We start from the raw sequence: 19642 nt of genomic DNA, 5'->3' as shown, positions 1-19642 counted from the left end.
TTCAAGGACAATCGGAACATCAAGCCAGATTTTTATTTTTGCTTGATGTTTCATGCAAATTTATATATTGGAAAAGTCTCACTTATTCAAATGGCTTTAGTGTGGTGGTTGACAGTTATAATAGTTGCGATCGTTTTTGAAGATAAAAATATGATAGTAATTAACGATTAATATATATTTCTTTCTCCAAAATCTAACGCAATGTTTGATAAATATATATTTTTCCATCAAATCCATTTGTAATATAAGTCCATAGTCTTTGCATTAATCCAAGTCAATCCATTTGAATTAGCAGCAGTTTTCTCATGTTGGATTATATATAAATGATACAAACTTATTTTTTATTTTTTATTATAGATTTTGCATGCTCTCTTTTTTTAAAAAAAAATTATAAATAAAGTACACATTGTATCATAATATTCATATTACTTAGTGAGCAATTTATTTAAATTGGAATAATTTGGGGATTAAATAGTTTATGTAACGGTAAAATTTCTGAGCAAATAGATAAATAAAAATAAAAATATATTTTTAATATAATAGACAAATAAAAATAAATGAGAAATATGAACAAGTGGGCGGTGAAGATAAATATTCATGGTCACTGGTCACCATCATTAAATACCACAATCTAACAACCTAATAATTTGTGACTATTTATTTATATTATTTTATTTGATTTCTATATTTATTAATAAAGATAAATTGAATATTATGATATGTAAAAGAAATATTCCTTAATTATTCATTTTTTAGATTTGAATATAATGTCTTAATATTTAAATGTGTATTCAGATTTAAACGTCTCAATCTTAAAATGAAAACAATGACCCCTATATATATTTTTTTTATAGTTAAAAATTTAAATTTGATATAAAATTTATTTAAAATGGGGACCATAGAACATGGTTGTGCAATCACTATTAACAAAATATAAATTGTAGCCAATAAATTTGATAGCTAAACAATCATATTTTTTGTCAATTTTATTTATCGATAAATTATCAAAAGAATCTATTAGTAATGAGCAAGTTCCCATGTTATGTTTCTTTGCCCAAAACTCAATGTAATCTTTCATAATATCATCATTTTGTAACAAAATCTGGTTATGATCGAAGTAATTAGGTGTCAATGTGAAAGCTAATAAAAGCAAATCTCGAAATACGTACCACGAGTATGAAGACAGATGAGAAATATATCATAACACAAATATAACGTGATTTAGTTACTCTACCAACATCTATAAAAGAGATGAGCAATCACTGTATAAATATGAGAGTACAAAGTATCGAGAGGAATAACCTCTCACCCAATTCACTCGAAATATAAAGAGGTTCACATAAGTGACAACGTATCACTTGTGTCCCACAAGTTATCTCATCTAACCAAAATTCTCAAAGCCCCTTGAATCTGTTGTAAATGTTGATTAAGTTAAAAGGAATGAGTCATCATTTATATAGTCTTAAATTTTTTTCTACGAGAAAATGACTGGCCAAATATATATGGATCCTTTATGTATTGTTAGGCTAATCATATGATGGTGAAAAATCGGCTCATTTTTTATGAATCAGCTCATTAGAGAAACACATGATAGAAAATAAATTTTTGTTGAAATAACATCAAAACGCTTCCTAATTATTTGTGTAAAAATATTACTTTTTTTTTTCCAGTAATTCAATCAAAATATATAGAAAAATACTTTTTAATGAGAACTTTGAATTAAAAAATAGTAACTATTTTAGTAGTGTCACGATCTAAAATAGGGAGAGACCCAACTAATAAATTGAGTCGTAAATGCTATTTTTTATTTATTGAAATTTTAAAGCACAGTTTTTGCCCCAAAATAAAGGTAATTTTTGATATGACCATTTTCTAATTAAATCAATAGTCGTTGTTGCCAAGTCAATTTATAAAAGGACTGGACCCTTTATGGAGAAATTGATATATTACTGTTGACATCCTAAATATCTCTGTCAATTTTGATAGAAATTAATTCAAAGGTATTGAATTTTCTTAGTAGAAATTTAATTGAATCCATAGGTATCACTTGGTGGCTTTTTGTCTATACGTGGGCGGCCTCGGCTATATTTGTATTAAAGTATAACGTGAAGAGTATATTTAAATCGAAAATATAATGAAAAATATAATTAAACTAATTTCCATAGTATAAGGATATATTTAACCATTTTTATATTAAATGTAACTACTCCCTTAAATATATATTTTATGTTCCACAACGTTATTGCTAGACCTGTTATGACACATGAATTTAGATTCATAAGGTTATCAGAAGGTTTGTAGATATGGGGAAAATTCTGTTGAAAGTATCCCCTCTTAATATACACTGCAATGTACGATTCATATATAATAAAGATTCTAATTTAAAAAACAAAAACCAAATGAATTATTTTTTTTGAAAAATAACTAAAGAAACTTAACTTATTTATAGAGGTATAAACTCTTTGTGATATTCATCAAATACATCTTTTTATGGTGGTATAGGTGTGTAGAGTGTGTTTAATTTTGTATATGATAAAAATATTTTTCATAATTTGTTGGTCAAATTCAAAGATAAACCATGGGTCCTACTTAATATATTACCTTGAGAAAAGAGATATGAGGCATTTTAAATGCATGTTTTATAAGTAAAATATTTCTAGAAATTCTTGCTATATACTATGGACTAAAGACTAACAAATTTTATGCATTTTTATTGAATCATAGGAATTCTCCATAGAGGGCATGTTACCTTTTATTTGATGAACCATATTAGTAATATTCATTTTATATTATTATAATCAGTATTGATCTATTATATGTATTCTAAAATTATTTGATGAACCATATTAATATTTGTTTTATGTATATTATTATAATATGTATCAATCTTTTTATCAAGTCAAATAATAAGATATACAAGAAACATTTTAGTAAGATTCACTAGGATAATATCGTAAGGTTAAAACACAAGAAATATTATTAAGTAAGAAAATTATTTATTTTTCTAAAAAAAATATTTTTCTTTGGATCGTTCAGTTGTTGATATAATTTGTACATGTTCTAATTATGCGGGCTTGTAAATTAGTACCACACATTAGATAACTTGGCGTGTTAAATTTTTATCGAACGACTAAAATGCTATCAAACATTGTACTCCTTCAATTCTAATTTAAGTGGTATCTTTCAGTTTTGAAAGTCAAATAAGTTTTTTTTAATAAGCTTTTTATATATTTTAGCTTGTCAATTATTATAACAATAATTTTTACGTAATTTCAAATATGTAAATTTTATGAAAAAATTATAAATTTCAAGCGATATCCCATTGTCAAAAAAGTATGTCATATAGATAGGGTAAATTTTGATTTATCTCAATATATATTGGTGTTGACACCTATCGACACAGGATAAAGAGTTGGCTTAGTAGTTAAGGGCATACAAAAGCTCTCCTGGTAGATGTTCAATCATGAATCCTTCATTGCTTGTCAGTGTCGTAGCCATACGGTGGTAAGGGTGTCTAATTGGATATCATTCATCGGGGAAAAAAACACTATATACATAAATACAATGATAGACGAAATGAATAAATAACATATTTTGAATACTCTTAACATAACAACCTGCTATTTTTGAATACCCTTAGTGAAATTCCTGGCTCTGCCACTACTGCTGCATATACGAGGTGTGATAACAACCTCTTACAGAAATGCAGGTCGATCGCCCTTTTTCTCGTAAAACAAAAATGTTATTTTCAACACTCACTAGAAAGTAGTTAATTCCTAGATAATTCAATGATTTTATACGCGTGATATAAATGTAAATTCAACAATATCAACTATTTTTTATGTAATATCTCTACTGTTCCAGCTCCCCCACAAAACAAATAAAACCAAAAAATAAAAGAAGAGCAAAATACAGAAAAATTTGAGACTAAAGTACACACGTGTTTCAAGTTTCATAACCACGTCCAACTTATATTTATTTGAATCTCCTGTCGTTATAGAAACTTATAAATTTTAAATTCTGAATTCGACGTATTTGAGAATTAAATATGACGCACTAATTTCAACATCACTAATTATTTTTATGTCTACAACATGTTCTTGTTGACCCCAAGGGATTGATTGATTACCTTTGTGGTATATATATATGTCTATAAGAAGGAGTTATACAATTTATAACAAATTATATACTAACTTATAGTTTCTAAAATAGTACTCAAACAGAAAAAAAAAAAATGGAAAGACGGTTGAAGTCTAAATTAGCTCCAAAATTAGAAAGGAAATATGTGGAGAAAAATAGAAGGAATCATATGAAGAATTTATGTAATCAACTTCATTCCATGCTCCCTACTCATTCATCTACCTCTAAGGTTAGTTATTATGCTTTCGTAATTATCGTCTGTTAGATCAAAAATGTCCTCAACGTTATTTTTTTTGGCTCGAAAATATCATATGTATCTCCATATGAATATTTAAGTCATGAATTCTGAATCTTAAATCCGCCTCTACATCGCATATATCCAATTGTTATTCTCCTTTTCCCATAGGATTAATGATCACATGCTCTTAGCTAACATGTATCATTTGTGCATGCATGCATGCAAGCTCCTGAATCCGCCTCTACTTATATATTTCAGTAACTTTGATTCGATTTTGTATACAATGATACAAAAAAACTGCAATTCAAAACAGATAAACTTCAAATTCTGAATCCGTCTCTGCGTTTTATATACTTCTTCTAATACAATTTGTTTGCTGCAGGAAACAACAATGACAGTGCCTGATCAAATAGATGCAGCAGTGAAACACATTGAAACCTTGAAAATGAATTTAGAGAAGAACAAGAAGCACTTGGAAGAATTGAAAATGGGCCCAAAGAAGGCCCAATCACTCAATCAAACTAATGAGCCCGGCCCAATCACAAAGTCACCACCTCAGATTGAATTCCATGAAATGGGCCCAAACATGGTCGTGGTTTTAATAAATGGCCTTGATAATATAGCCACTTTTAATAACATCATTAGATTGTGCCATAAAGAAGGTGTTGAGGTTGTGTCTACAAGCTTTAAACTCAATGGAAACTCTACACTACAAATTTCTCATGAACCTAAGGTTAGTATATTACAAATGTATGTTTGGACACAGGTGCGACTCAATAGTATTAGTGGTCTAAAGTCAAAATATATTTAAAGAAGCTCATATGTATTAAATTTTATATCTGATTATGAAAGCGCAATGTGTAGATGTGATGAGAATATTATTTGTTGTAGTTGTCAACTTCTTGTGAATCAAACTCAAACTAGATATTTTTAAACTAACATTTAATATTTGATCTATTTTAGGTACAAATCAATAGAAGTTCACCAATGGAATTTAAGGCTACAAGTCTTTGTGATAAGATGAAGGAGTTGATTTATGGACCATCTTGTAACAATGACATTGAATCAAACCAACATCTATGGGACTACATTATTGAATCTGGACTTATAGAATTTAATACAATAGATTTACCACCAATAGAAAGTCATATGAAAAATATTTATGAAACTCCAAGCTTTTTCTAAGTTAAAAAAAAGGGTGTTCATGAAATATCGAAAACCAGATCAAACCGAGAAAAATATTTGATATGTTACGGTTTGAATTGGTTTTGGTTTGATATTTTAAAGTTTTTACGGTATATATTAATCTTTTTCATTCTTAGTTTGTAATCTAGGTTGTTATTACCTTTATAGAAATCAAATTCTTTGCCTTTTACTTTCTAAGTATGATTTGTAATTTTTTATTTTTGTAATGTCAAGAATTTATTTCATGTTTAAAATAACTTGTAGTTTGTTAATTCAAATACCATCAAGAATTAATATATCATTATATATCACAACTAAGTTTTTAACTTATTGCACAAAAAAAATCATGCATGGTTATAAATTTTATTTATAATCCTTAGAAATAACTTATATTTAGCTCAATCTATATCATATGTATTTAATATTAATAAGTCTAATTTTCAAAGGTTCAATAAATTTTTACGCTATAACCCAATTAATTAATTATAGCATTAAGTCAAATATAAACCTTTCTACTAAATCAAATATAATATAAGTTTTTCTTCTTTCTCACATTTTCTATTAATGAATTAAGGTTGTTCATTATTATAGCCTGACTTAAAAGACTTGAACGTCAAAATCAAACATTTAAAATATCCAAATCTATTGATCTTAAATATAAACTTAAAAAAATCATTTTTATTTAAATTGAATTTGAAATAAGAATAAAGAAATAATAAAAACGATTATATTATTCAATGTAACAATACAAGTAAGAATTATTTGTAAAAAGACAAAATTATGTCTAAGAGTCACCAGGGTAAACAATTTTTTTTAACAAAGCAATTCATAATAATAATAATAATAATAATAATAATAATAATAATAATAAAAGAATTACCATAACTTTAATTTAATTAAATAATATATCAATCATATGCCTTGAACTTTATTGATACAACAACATCAAATATGTAGCCAATACTAACTTATATTTAAATCTTATTTCAATAATTGATGTGACTAAGTCATAACTACTAACTTCTCTCATTTTGTCCTCTTTTGATATTTATCTCAAAATTCGATCAAAGTTAAATTCGCCTTAAAAATTTTACATAATAAAATTAGATAAAACGTGCTTTAAAAAAATGACATTTTAAAAAATTCAAATTCAAAATATATAAATTATAATTAAACATAAATATATATTTATCGCTCAATAACTAACTCTAACAAAAACATAACTCACCATCATTATTTATTACACAAAGAATTACATAAATATAAAGTGGTCCATTTTATTTTATTTTATTTTTGTTGTTTTTATCACTAGACTCGATGTATTTTGACTATTGACGAAGAACCTTGAATTGGTCTACATAAAAATATACTCCATCTTTATTGCAACAATCCTCCATTTACTTTATTTGGGACAATATATTTGTGATAGAATAAAAAAATTATATATTAAAGGTATTTAAAATTTACTATATACATATAATTCTTGGTAGGAATCTTCTTGTTGTTGCTCTATTATTTGGTTATGTCAATCCACACGAAGTGACCTAAAACACAATATTCAAACACTCAAATAATCATTTAGGTAGAAATGGTTATAGTTGATCGTATTAATATACTGGTTAATAATAGTGATAGTTGACGATATAATAAGTAATGATAGTAACTGACATTGGCAATAATGATGGCTTGTAGTTAGCATCTAGGGCGGTGTGATGGATCGTTGGGATGGTAGGTGTTAGTGAGCTAATACCTTCGATGGTCACTCAATTATGCCCTTTTTTCTCAGAAAGTCATTCAACTTTCAATTTTAACTCAAAAGTCACTCAACTATGCCATTTTCTCTCAGAAGGTCGTTCAACTTTGAATTTTAACTCAAAAGTCACTCAACTATTAACACTTTCCTCAAGATAAAATAGGTCATATTATATTCTTTAATGGATCGGGTTAGGTGGGTAGATCACTAAATAGTTTAAATGATATTTTTTATTTTTTAAAATTTTGGTTCGTTATATAAACAATTAATATCAATAAATTTTAATAAAAGAATAATTAAATAAATTGAGTGACTTTCTGAGGGAAGAGTTAATAGTTGAGTGATTTTTAAATTAAAATTCAAAGTTGAGTGACTTTCTGAGAGAAATTGTATAGTTAAGTGACTTTTGAATTAACATTGAAAGTTGAGTGACTTTCTGAGATAAAAGTGCATAGTTAAATGACCATACGAGGTGTCTTCTGGTGACGACCGATAGTAATATTAGTGCTAAATATGGTACTTGGCACTAGAATCAAAGTTAAATTCCGAATATTGATATAAGTATTAATAATTAAAATTATGAATTTATTTTTGTGGTCACGGAGTTGATTGATGTGATAATGATTAGTGATATTTGTGATGCATGTAAAGATCGACAATACAATGAGATTGGTCAAAATTGTTGACGTAGTGTATAGTTAATAGTGATCACAAATTCTACTGTTTAATTTGCCCCACTTTTGTGCTAAATTTTCCTAGAAACTTCACATGATGTGTTTTCTTGTCCAATCTTTGTAATATTTGTTCTACCAAATTCATTTGTCTAAGTCAATGGATATATGCGACTTGAAGTTCTAACACTATGTAAAGAAATCATAATTGTGCAGTAAATCAGAATGAAAGCATGAAGAAGAAAAGGAAGAAGAAGAAGAAGAAGTCGGGAAGAATCCAGAACAGAGAGTTCAAAATTGTATTGATATTTGAATGTGTTACATGCCTTATTTACATTCCTATATATATATACAATAAGCAATACTATAACTACTTTAACTAACTCCCAACTAATTAGTCATCTAGTTTGTTACAAATTACATATATACCACATTGTTCAAGTGATACCTTCTTTAATACTCCCCCTCAAGTTTGAAGGTATGAACAAGTTCATTACACCAAACTTGGATAACAAATATTCATGTTGAGATTTTCCTAAACCTTTAGTTAACATATCAGCTTCTTGTTCCTTTGTATGTAGATACTTTGTTTCAACTAATCCTTGCTGAATTTTCTCACGTATGAAATGACAATCCAACTCAATGTGTTTTGTTCTTTCATGTAATACTGGATTTGCAGCAATTTGTATTGCTGACTTACTGTCACTGTAAACACTGACTAGAGTTTGAATCTTAGCTCTCAGTTCTTTAAACAACTTAACTATCCATGTAGTCTCAGCTATCGCACTGGCCATACTTCTATACTCAGCTTCAGCTGAGCTTCCAGATACTGTGGCCTGTTTCTTTGATTTCCAAGAGATCAATGATTCTCCCATCTTTACCATAAAACCTGAAACTGACCTTCTTGTGTATAAACAAGCTCCCCAATCTGCATCACAGTAAACCTTTAACTGTTTGGAGCTTTTGCTAGATAATAGTACTCCTTGTCCTGCTTGACTTTTTTATGTATCTCACAACTTTGAGTGCAGCAATTAAATGAGATTGCTTTGGTTGATGAAGAAATTGACTCAGTGTTTGAGTAGCAAATGCAATATCTGGTCTTGTAACATTAAGATACAATAACTTGCCTACTAGTCTTCTGTATATAGTTGCATCTTCCAGTAGCTTGTCTTCTTTATCTTTTCCATTCATATCATCATATCCCTTAGTTGTTAATCTAACATATGGATCCAGTGGTGTAGAAACTGGTTTAGCAGCACCAAGTCCTACTTCAGAAATAATTTCTAAAGTATTTTCTTTGATGCATTACAATACCTTCTTGTGACCTGGCAAATTCAATCCCAAGAAAGTATCTTAGGTCTCCTAAATCTTTCATCTTGAAAGTATTCAGCAGTATTCCTTTTGTATCCTTTATCAAACTAAGATCATTTCCAGTATTCATCATATCATCTACATATACTAAAATTACCACCAAGGATTTACCAGTCCTTTTTATAAACAGTGAGTAATCTAGATGACTTTGAACAAAACCAAGATTGAGCAGTGCCTCAGTGAGTTTTACATTCCACTGTCTAGGTGCCTGTTTCAAACCATATAAGGATTTAATGAGCTTACATACTGGTTTCTCCCCCTGCACATTAAAGCCTTTGGGAGTTTGAAAACCTTGAGGAAGAGTCATATAAACTTCTTCTAACAGATCACCTTGAAGAAATGCATTTGAAATATCCATTTGATGAACATGTCATTTCTCAGTAGCAGCAAGTGCTAATACACTTCTGATAGTAACCATCTTCACTACTGGAGAAAAGGTTTCTTGATAATCAATACCTTCTCTTTGATTGAAACCTTTTGCAACTAATCGAGCTTTAAATCTATCTACTTCACCTGAGGCTAAATACTTGATTTTAAACGCCCATTTGCACCCAATAGCCTTCTTGCCTGGGGGTAATGGAACAATAGTCCAAGTGTTGTTAGCATCCAAGGCTGAGATTTCAGAGGTCATAGCATCTACCCATCTCTGATCAGAACATGCTTCTTCAAATGTTTATGGTTCAACATTATTACCAAAATTAGATAAGAATGCCTGATATGATGTATGTAAATGATCATAAGCAACATATTTGTCAATAGAGTAAGCTGGCTTATTACCAGACTTGAGTTTTGCAACTGCTACATAATCTTTCATCCATAAAGGGGCTTTACTACTTCTTGTAGACCTTTTTTGTTCAGGAATGGAAACATCTAATGTAGATGTACCAGTTTCAACCTAAGTTGGTGGTAAATTTGTAGGATCAGAAGCAATATCTGATGAGAAAGTAGTAGGAAATAATTGCCAAGCTGTAGAAGCTGGAATTGCAAAAGGAAATGTGGATTCTCTGAACAAGACATTTCTGCTAAGGAAAAAATACTTGTTCTTCAGATCATAAAGTATATATCCTTTAGTATTTTCACTATAACCCATATGAACAGCAGCTACACTTCTTGGTTGAAACTTATCATGAATATACATATTCTTGGCAAAACATAAGCAACCTAATACTCTTAAATGTTGAAGTGAAGGTTGTTTCTTGTGGAACATTTCATAAGGTGATTTACCATGTAAAATTGATGTAGGAAGCCTATTTAATAATATATCCAGCACTCAGTATACAATGCCCCCAAAATTTGATTGGAATATGACCTTGAAACTTTATTGCTCTAGCTATCTCCAAGATATGTTTATGTTTTCTCTCAGCAATGCCATTCTGCTGAGGTGTATGAATACAAGTTCTTTGATGAACAATCCCTCTACTGATGAAAAGCTTGTTACATTCAGCATTTACAAATACTGAGCCATTATCAGTTCTAATGATCTGAACTTTGGACTGAAACTGAGTTTGAACTAGAACAAAGAAGTTTTGTAGCACAACACAAACATCACTTTTCAACTTGATTAGAAAGAGCCACAACATTCTTGTACAATCATCAACAATTGTTACAAAGAATTTATTCCCATCATGTGTTGTAGTATTGAATGGCCCCCATACATCAATATGTATCGGTTGGAAAGCCTGAGTAGACATGGAAGTACTATGAACAAATGGTAGTCTATGTTGTTTAGCTAGTGGACAAATTGTACAAGTATGTACTTCCTTGGAACACTGAGTGACAGGAAAGTGAAAGACTTGTGTTAAGACATTAGATGAGGTGTGGCCTAGCCTTTGATGCCATAGTAGAACTCTTGAATCAGATATAGATGGAGGTATGGATGGAAGACTTTGAGTTTGTGTTTCTTTATTCTCTTCTGCTGTGAACCACTGATCATGTTTGCCTCTACTGACTTTGTGAATAGGTAAATGATAGAGACCTGCATTTTCTCTACCAATCCCCCTCACCTGCCCATTGTAGAGGTCCTGAAATATAACAAAGTCAGGAAAGAAGGAAACAACACAATTTAGATTCCTTGTAAGCTTTGAGACTGACAACAGATTAAACTTGAAATCAGGAATTAGTAGAACATTTTCTATTGTGTCTTGTGAAGTCAGATGACAAGATCCTGTATGAGTAACTTTGACATTATCTCCATTTGGCAAATATACTCTTCTAGGCTTATCTGATAAAACTTGCTGTTGATAATCAAGTATAGTAGGCAAAGATGTCATATGATTAGTAGCACCTGAATCTACGATCCGCCCCTGTTGTTTATTCCCAACTGTAAGTGCAATATCATTACCTGTTGAGGATGAATAATCTTGGACTAGATTAGCATTTCCAGCACTGTTAGGCTGTGAACTTGATCCTTCTGTTCCTCCTTTAGCATTTGTATACCCAAGCATTTGTAGTATCTGACTGTATTGATCCTGAATGACACTCATTCCTCTATTATAGTCACTATGAGTTACCCTTCCATTGTAACCTTCGCTATAAGAATTGTTGCTTGAATTTTCTTCTCTATTAGAATTAAACTCTTTTGTGTACTTTTGTTCTTGATCATTACTAATAGCATTATGAGCTGTATGAAACTGTCTTTTATCATTATGATTTCTTCCTCTCCCATATGATGGTCCTTTCTTCCTTCTTTCAAGACCATGAGGATATCCATGAAGCTGAAAACACACAGCTCGAGTATGTCCTGTTCTATTACAATAGTCACAGTACACACTTGGATCATAGCTAGGAACATTAGGAGTTTTGTGTTTAGGTAGAGATGAATTTCGAGCAGTAAACATTGCATGTAATTCTACTTGTTCACTACTATTAGATTGTGTAATTCTACGCTGACTTTCTCTCTCAATCAACATAGAATATGCCTTGTTAAGAGAAGGAAGAGGCATGATCATAAGAATCTGGCCTCTTGCTTGATCATATGATTCATTAAGACCCATAAGAAACTGCAGCAATTTTTGATTGTGCATAAACATACTGAAATCTCTTGAACCAGGACAGCCACAACTAGATATAGGAACCAAACTATCATACTCTACCCATAACTCTCTCAATCGAGAAAAATATACTGAAATAGTACTCATACCTTGACTGATAGTTGCAATTTCTTTGTGTAATTGGTAAATTCGACTCCCATCCACTTTATCATACCTTTCACTCAAATCCTTCCACACTTCTGCTGCATTTGTTGAGTAAACAATTCCACTAAGTAATTCTTTTGATACACAATTCATTATCCATGATAGAACAGTGGCGTTACATCGTTCCCACAAATTCTTCAAGTTTTCTCCATATGCTTCCTTCTTGCAAGATCCATCAATGAATCCTAGCTTATTTCTTCCCAAAATGGCTATTCTCATAGCTCTGCTCCACACCGAAAAGTTTTCAGATCCAGATAGCTGAATCGAGATTAACATAACACCTGAATTATCGATGTTATTCAAGAACAATGGATGATTATGGCTCAGTTTCTCTGGTAATTCATTATCAACAGTTTCCATTGCTGCTTCAATTTTTCCAGGTCGAGCTTAAGCAATTTTGATTATATCTACTGCGATTGCTCTGATACCATGTGCAGTAAATCAGAATGAAAGCATGAAGAAGAAAAGGAAGAAGAAGTCAGGAAGAATCCAGAACAGAGAGTTCAAAATTGTATTGATATTTGAATGTGTTACATGCCTTATTTACATTCCTATATATATATATACACACAATAAGCAATACTATAACTACTTTAACTAACTCCTAACTAATTAGTCATCTAGTTTGTTACAAATTACATATGCCACATTGTTCAAGTGATACCTTCTTTAATAATAATAGATACTCTATTAAACAATATAATAAAATATTCATATTAAAAGTTTAAGGTCAAACAATATGCCAATAAGGTTTTATATTTTTGTCTTCTTGATGAAGAATTAAAGTGTTTCTTCAAGAACATATTTGTGAAATAAATATTTTAATAGTAGTATATTTTGAGATGATATTTTAGAAGTAAAAAAAATGAAAATTAACTGAACTGTACCAATATCGAAGAGAAACTAATATGCTTAGGATGATTTTCAAAAATCTAATTTGGTTATATATTATAAAAATAACTAAAACATTGGGACGATATAATTTTAAAAAATAACTAACTGAACCGTACTATTGACAGCCTAGTTAGGTGTCACGATCTAGACCACCGTGAATGGCAGTCACACTAATTTTCGGTGGGAGAACCGTTAGTACAATCCAACTAACCAAAAATAATGAAAATTAAAACATTTAAAGATACAGAAGCAGGTTTAAATGACAATAAAAAATGGAATCCTCATAAACTCCAAGGATTCAACTAAAACAATGAACCATAACTAATAGGGAAATTCAACTCCTAGAACCTGAAAGTCATTATACCAAAATTCTAACAGTTCACAAGTCTAAGGAATAGGGATGCAATCCTGAAAGCTAAAACATAACAATATCTAAAGAGTTAGTCTAAGTTCGAAAAGAGTGAACTTAATTAAGAGAGATTCATAGCACCATGAAAGAATTGGCTTACCTTAAAACCGGTCACGCTCCAAAGTCACCTAACTGAGATATGTTATGTCAATTAGTGTGTTAGAACGTATAACACTCAATCCATTCAACAAATCACAATCACAATTATAATGTACATTCTCATAATCATACAATCAATTGTTGATTCATGACATACAAACATTCATTCATACTCATTTGCATTAGGTGTGATCAATAGTGCAACATTCACATACACACATTGTATTACAATGAAGCAATTGCTAACATACACCACACAAATAAGAAATCAAACCATCACCTACCTCAAATCCCCTAAGGCAATTGAATCTTCCCTTTTCAGATTCTTCCCGCTTGTTCTAGGTCTACAAATAATTAATATACGCAAGGATAAGAAATAATGGCTAATTACCCATATTATAATCAACACGATCAATCGTAGAACAAACCTATGATCACAATATCCAAATTAGGGCTTTTCCCACCATCCAAAACACTCCTCCAACAATAATTACCTATGAATTTACATTTTACGGATCGAAAAATGGATTCGAAAAGTAAAAACCTTACCTTTAGCCTTAATTATGGTAAAAAAAAGTATCAATAAGTCGCCCTGGATTGTCTCCTAACTCTTAAGAACGAAGTTTGCAGAATAATGACGTTTTGAGGTTTATTTCTGACTTAATTCGCGAATCACGGCTGGACCGCTATGACGGCTCCCATCCCGCCACAGCGGCCTCACCTTGACGGGAATAATATTTCCACAACGGCGTACATGGAACTAGTGAGTCGAATTAAGAGTCTCGAACTCCTATTTCACAATACACCTTCAACCCATAACACTCAGAAACTACCTGATTGCTATAAGATCGGTTCGAGAGTTCTACTCGCCCCAATTTAATTTCGTAAAGTCGTACGGGTTTCTTAACGACTTAGCAATCCATTCATGCTATCAAATTCATAATTAGATCTCTCATTTGTTACTAAATTTCCTAGACTTTATTGACTCCGATTTCGTTCAAATCTAAACTAAGTTAGAAATTCTCAAATTAATACGAAAAAGTTTTTCAACCTAAAATTTTTTCCCCATTAACTTTTCTACAATAACGAAAGCAGATCGTTACGATAGAATGACTCAAACAATTTAATGGCCTAAAGACAAAATATATTAATAGGCCCTCCGCCCTTCAATAACTTCTTTCATTATCCATATAATCATGAGTCGCAAAAGGATTCCACGTGACTTTTATCAAATATAGAAATCGTAATACCTAAACTATGGGGGAGATATTATAAAAATTATATCGAACTTTTCCTTTAATCGAGCTTTTCTATTTTGACAAATATATAGTTTGTTAGGTTGTGGAGTCTGATTAATATTTGATATACTATCATATATTACTGTCATTATTTGACTAATATATAGTTTGTTAGGCTGTACTATTTATTCTCCATTTATTCTTTGTAACTAAAAATACTCTGATTTATTAATATATATATCCCACCGTCGTGAAAATTTACTCACGGGGTGTTAACACGAAATTGATTTCTCTCTTTCTCTCTCTAGATCTCTTATCTCTTTTTCTCTAAAGTTCTTGTATTCTTCATTTATCAAGTGTGTGTGGATTCGATCCTAACATAATTTTTGTACTTGTCTCAGAGTTTTGGATTTCAAAATCATAAATAATAAAAAGATAATTAAATAATAACTATTCTAATAATTTATTAAAATATAATTTTATCTATCATAAAGTCTTTCTGTCCATCAAACAAGAAATTCTTAAGAACTTGCCGTGTTCAAAATGCAAAATATCCAATGACTAAACCATTAGGGGTTGAAAAATTCTTAGTAGTACAACGCCGAAGTGCTGAGCTTTTACACTTTAATTTTTATTTGTTCAATAATATTATAAAATTTAAATTTTATTTGTTTATTTGATATATTAAATTAAATTATATTATTTTTTATTTTATCTTAAAATATTTATTATTCATTTTTAGAAATATTTTTTAAAACCTAATATTATATATATCAAGCTGAACCATGTGCTTGTATTAGTACCCCATCCCCTCCCAAAATAAAAAGAAGACTAAAAACTAGTAAAGAATAAATAAAATTTTGAATAAATTATTATATATTATTATAGGGAAAATATATAAGTACCTTTAATCTATGCCTGAAATCTCAGAGACACACTTGTACTATACTAATTAAGATTCTATTACCCCTCTGAACTTAATTTATAAATAGTTTTTTACCCCTTTTTCGGCTTATGTGTCAATATCTTGTTGCGTAGCGCGTGTTTACATTTTTTTTCAAGCTAGTGCCACGTAGGTCAAAAAGGGGTAAAAAATTATTAATAAAATAAGTTCAGGAGTAATAGGACCTTAATATAGTATAAGTGTGTCTCTCAAATTTCGTGCATAGGGGAACTTATGCATTTACCCATTATTATATATAAACATATTTTTTTGTAATACACATGATGATTCTAATTTGACAACTATACATCATACATATGACGTTTAAATATACTTCTTCTTTAAATTATAAAAAGAAAAAACAAAAAAAAAACATGATGCATGCTTTGGTGAAATCTATAAAAGGTAGACTTAGAGAATTTTTTTTCTTAAAAAAATTATACGCAAAAGGGAAAATGAAAAGTAACCTAAAGTCTAAATTAGGTCCAAAATTGGAAAGAAAAGATGTGGAGAAAAATAGAAGGAATTATATGAAGAATCTATGTAATCAACTTTATTCATTGATCCCTTCTACTAATGCTTCTACCTCAAAGGTTAGTTTAGTAGTTTATCTTATATTGTATATATTTCGCGATTCTGAATTCATAACTTTTGAAAGTACAATGTAACGAAACAAGTAATGCATGCATGTGTAACTAAGGCGCACATGCATAGACAGATGTTCAAATTTTTGCATTTATTTTAAAGAAGTCATAAACTTCAAATACCTGAATACGCGTTTTGCATGTATGCTTGTATATTTCTTTGAACTAATAATTATTTACAATTTTGTGTGTTACAGGAGACAATGGCAGTGCCAGATCAAATAGATGCAGCAATTAACTACACAGAAAGTTTGAAAATGAATTTGGAGAAGAACAAAAAATCAACCCCTCAAATTGAATTCCATGAAATGGGACCAAAAATTGTAGTGGTTTTAATAATTGGCTTAGATAATATAGCCACTTTTAATAATATTATTAACCTTGTGTTAAAGTAGCATCGAGTTTCGCTTGGAAACCGGCAAGTTTCGAGTTTCCAAATAAGTGGTACCCTTTCTTTAGAGTCCGGTAGGTCAATTAAGTTTTATGCTATATGGAAGGTGTTGAAGTTGTGTCTACAAGATTTGAACTCAATGGAAACTCTACACTACAAATTTCTCATGAAACTAAGGTATTGTTTCTAATTTCTTTAGGGTATATATGTTACGTTTGGACCTGAATCGATTGATATTTGAAATTTATAGTTAATTAAGTTAAACAATATAGTATTCGAAAGTTGAAGTTACTTTTGGATGACATGAAAAAATATATAGAAAAGGGTCGATAAGAAGGTCAACCAATAATGTGTGTTTGTTTGGGCAAGTTGGGGAGTAAAGTACCAAGTCTTTTAATTGATATATAGAGGAAAGTTCCTTCGATACGAATATGGTGTACACGATCGGGTTGGTTTGGATTTTTTAAATATCAAATTAAATTATTTTTGTCGGATTTTCAAATTTATATATAAACCAAACCAATAAAATTTAGGGTTTTCAACTTCGGGTGTTTTTGAATTATTGTCAATCATTCTCAGTGTTGAATTGGTTTTCTTTTTGAATTAGCATTAATTTGATTTGATTTAAGTTTTATTATAATTATCAACATATATGGACTCTTATCTTTACTGGACCATGAAGAATTCTATATTTCAAACTTGAAATATTATATTTAAAGATAAAAACTATGAAGTATAAGAAATATTTAAAAACTATTCTTATGTACTATAAAATAAGATCTTAAAATTATCTGTATAATGTGGGGTTTGTTTGATCTCGAGTTTTTTTTTAGTTAAAATCAAACCAATTCAAATATAATCGAGTTTTTTGTAATACCAAATCAAATCAAACTACTAGTTAAGCTTTTTTTTCGATTTGTGATTTAATTCGATTTTATACGCCCTTACCTTCGAAGTACCTCCTCCATTCATATTTTTTAGGGTATATATCTTTTAATCTATTATTTCAAACCCAAACTAGTACTAACATTTCAATATTGATTTATTTAGGTGGAGATGATGAATATAAATTCAAATTCAAGAATGGAATTTAGAGGTACAACTTTGTGTAATAAGATGAAGGAGTTGATTTATGGAGCATCTTTCAACAATGATATGGAATATTCCCAAATACATTTATGGGACTACATAATTGAATGTGATGCATTAGAGGTATTAAAAACTCCAAATCAAAATCCAAACATACAAAATGTTCAAGAAACTTCTAGGCCTTTGTGGGACTAAAATAGCTCTTATTCAAGATGGAAATGAGTGTTTGCTTTCGGTCTCTATCTTACGATATATTTTTTTATTTTATTAAGCGAGAAATTATCTTTATTTTGTTTCTTAATAACGATAATTAGTATTGTATGTGAATGTGTGTTTCTTGTGTTTATTTAAAAGTACTCATGCAAAATAAGTGATTTTCTTATTCGATAACTGAATAAAATATATTATTTCAAAAGTAATAGTTTAGATAAATATTATGAAAGTAAAAATTAGGGTTTCGGGGGATGAGGGGATAGAGAAATATAATGTTGGAGGTGCCAATAGCGGGATGAGATTGTCGATAAAATACCTGTTGAGGGTGGGAGGAAGACGATCAAATATAAAATATTGAATTTTTAATATTTATTCAAATATTTTCTTGGTAACTCTATATGGAAATTTTTTAAATAGACTTATTTCTTTAAGGACTTCTCAAATAGACCTTGAAAATGACTTGTCAATTAGTGCGGCGCTGTATATCTACAAAATTGTTCATACCATGAAAAATACTTATAGAAACAAGCATGATAAATATGTTTCTTTGTTCTCAATTCGAACTATATTTTCGGCTTTATTTTAATTTATTTATTTGATTTTGACTTGATATAAAATTTAAAAATAATATAAATAATTAAAGAAATTGTTGAATCTTGTTGTCTTATGTTTGAGGATGGAAGGAATATAATTAAACATAAGATGTTTGTTTTAATAGTTATTTCATATTTTCTTCTTCTACATAATTCTATATCCTTTATTTTAAATATATTTTATGTCTCAATGTATATAATACAAATAAAATTTTAATTTTTTTTACTAAATCACTTAATCTGAAATCGAGGGAGTAATAAATTAGTTGAGACTCATAAGCCTTATGCATGCAAAGAACAAAAATATCGAGGATGGATAAAATATCTGAATATGTAAAATACAAAAAAAAATTAATTTATTTAAGTGGAGATGATCAACATAAATCCAACACTTGAATTCAGAGTTAGAAAAAATAGTTTTCAAGGTCTCGTCACTTTAGTGAATTACTTAAGCCTTGATACATCTTTGGTGTCATGGAGTTAGACTAGTAAGTTGTAGGGATGGCAATAGAAGGGGCGAATGGGGATGGAATAGGTTTAAGATTATGTGGGACAGGTCGCGGGGGGGGGGGGGGGG

At 29.8% G+C, this 19642-nt stretch overlaps 1 protein-coding gene and 1 pseudogene across 1 annotated transcript; both read left to right on the top strand.

Annotated features, from left to right (window-relative positions):
* Positions 1-4162: 4162 nt before the first annotated feature.
* LOC107001739 (transcription factor bHLH162-like) lies at positions 4163-5761 on the top strand. The gene is made up of 3 exons (XM_015199714.2): positions 4163-4369; positions 4761-5111; positions 5342-5761. Exons 1-3 carry the CDS (start codon positions 4235-4237, stop codon positions 5561-5563), a joined length of 708 nt encoding a protein of 235 aa, XP_015055200.1. The 5' UTR covers positions 4163-4234; the 3' UTR covers positions 5564-5761.
* A 10829-nt stretch (positions 5762-16590) lies between these two features.
* On the top strand, positions 16591-18454 carry LOC114074448 (annotated as a pseudogene).
* The last annotated feature ends 1188 nt before the right edge of the window (positions 18455-19642 follow it).

The sequence above is a fragment of the Solanum pennellii genome, chromosome 10 (genome assembly GCF_001406875.1).
Source record: "Solanum pennellii chromosome 10, SPENNV200".
In the NCBI taxonomy this organism is placed as follows: domain Eukaryota; kingdom Viridiplantae; phylum Streptophyta; class Magnoliopsida; order Solanales; family Solanaceae; genus Solanum; species Solanum pennellii.
Note: the sequence above shows the minus strand (reverse complement) of the source record. Positions and strands in the feature narration are given on the sequence as shown.

Coding starts and splice junctions, on each gene's coding strand:
- LOC107001739 (XM_015199714.2), top strand. CDS start 4,235: ATGGAAAGACGGTTGAAGTCTAAATTAGCTCCAAAATTAGAAAGGAAA. Junction 4,370..4,760: donor CTCATTCATCTACCTCTAAG/GTTAGTTATTAT, acceptor TGTTTGCTGCAG/GAAACAACAATGACAGTGCC. Junction 5,112..5,341: donor AAATTTCTCATGAACCTAAG/GTTAGTATATTA, acceptor GATCTATTTTAG/GTACAAATCAATAGAAGTTC.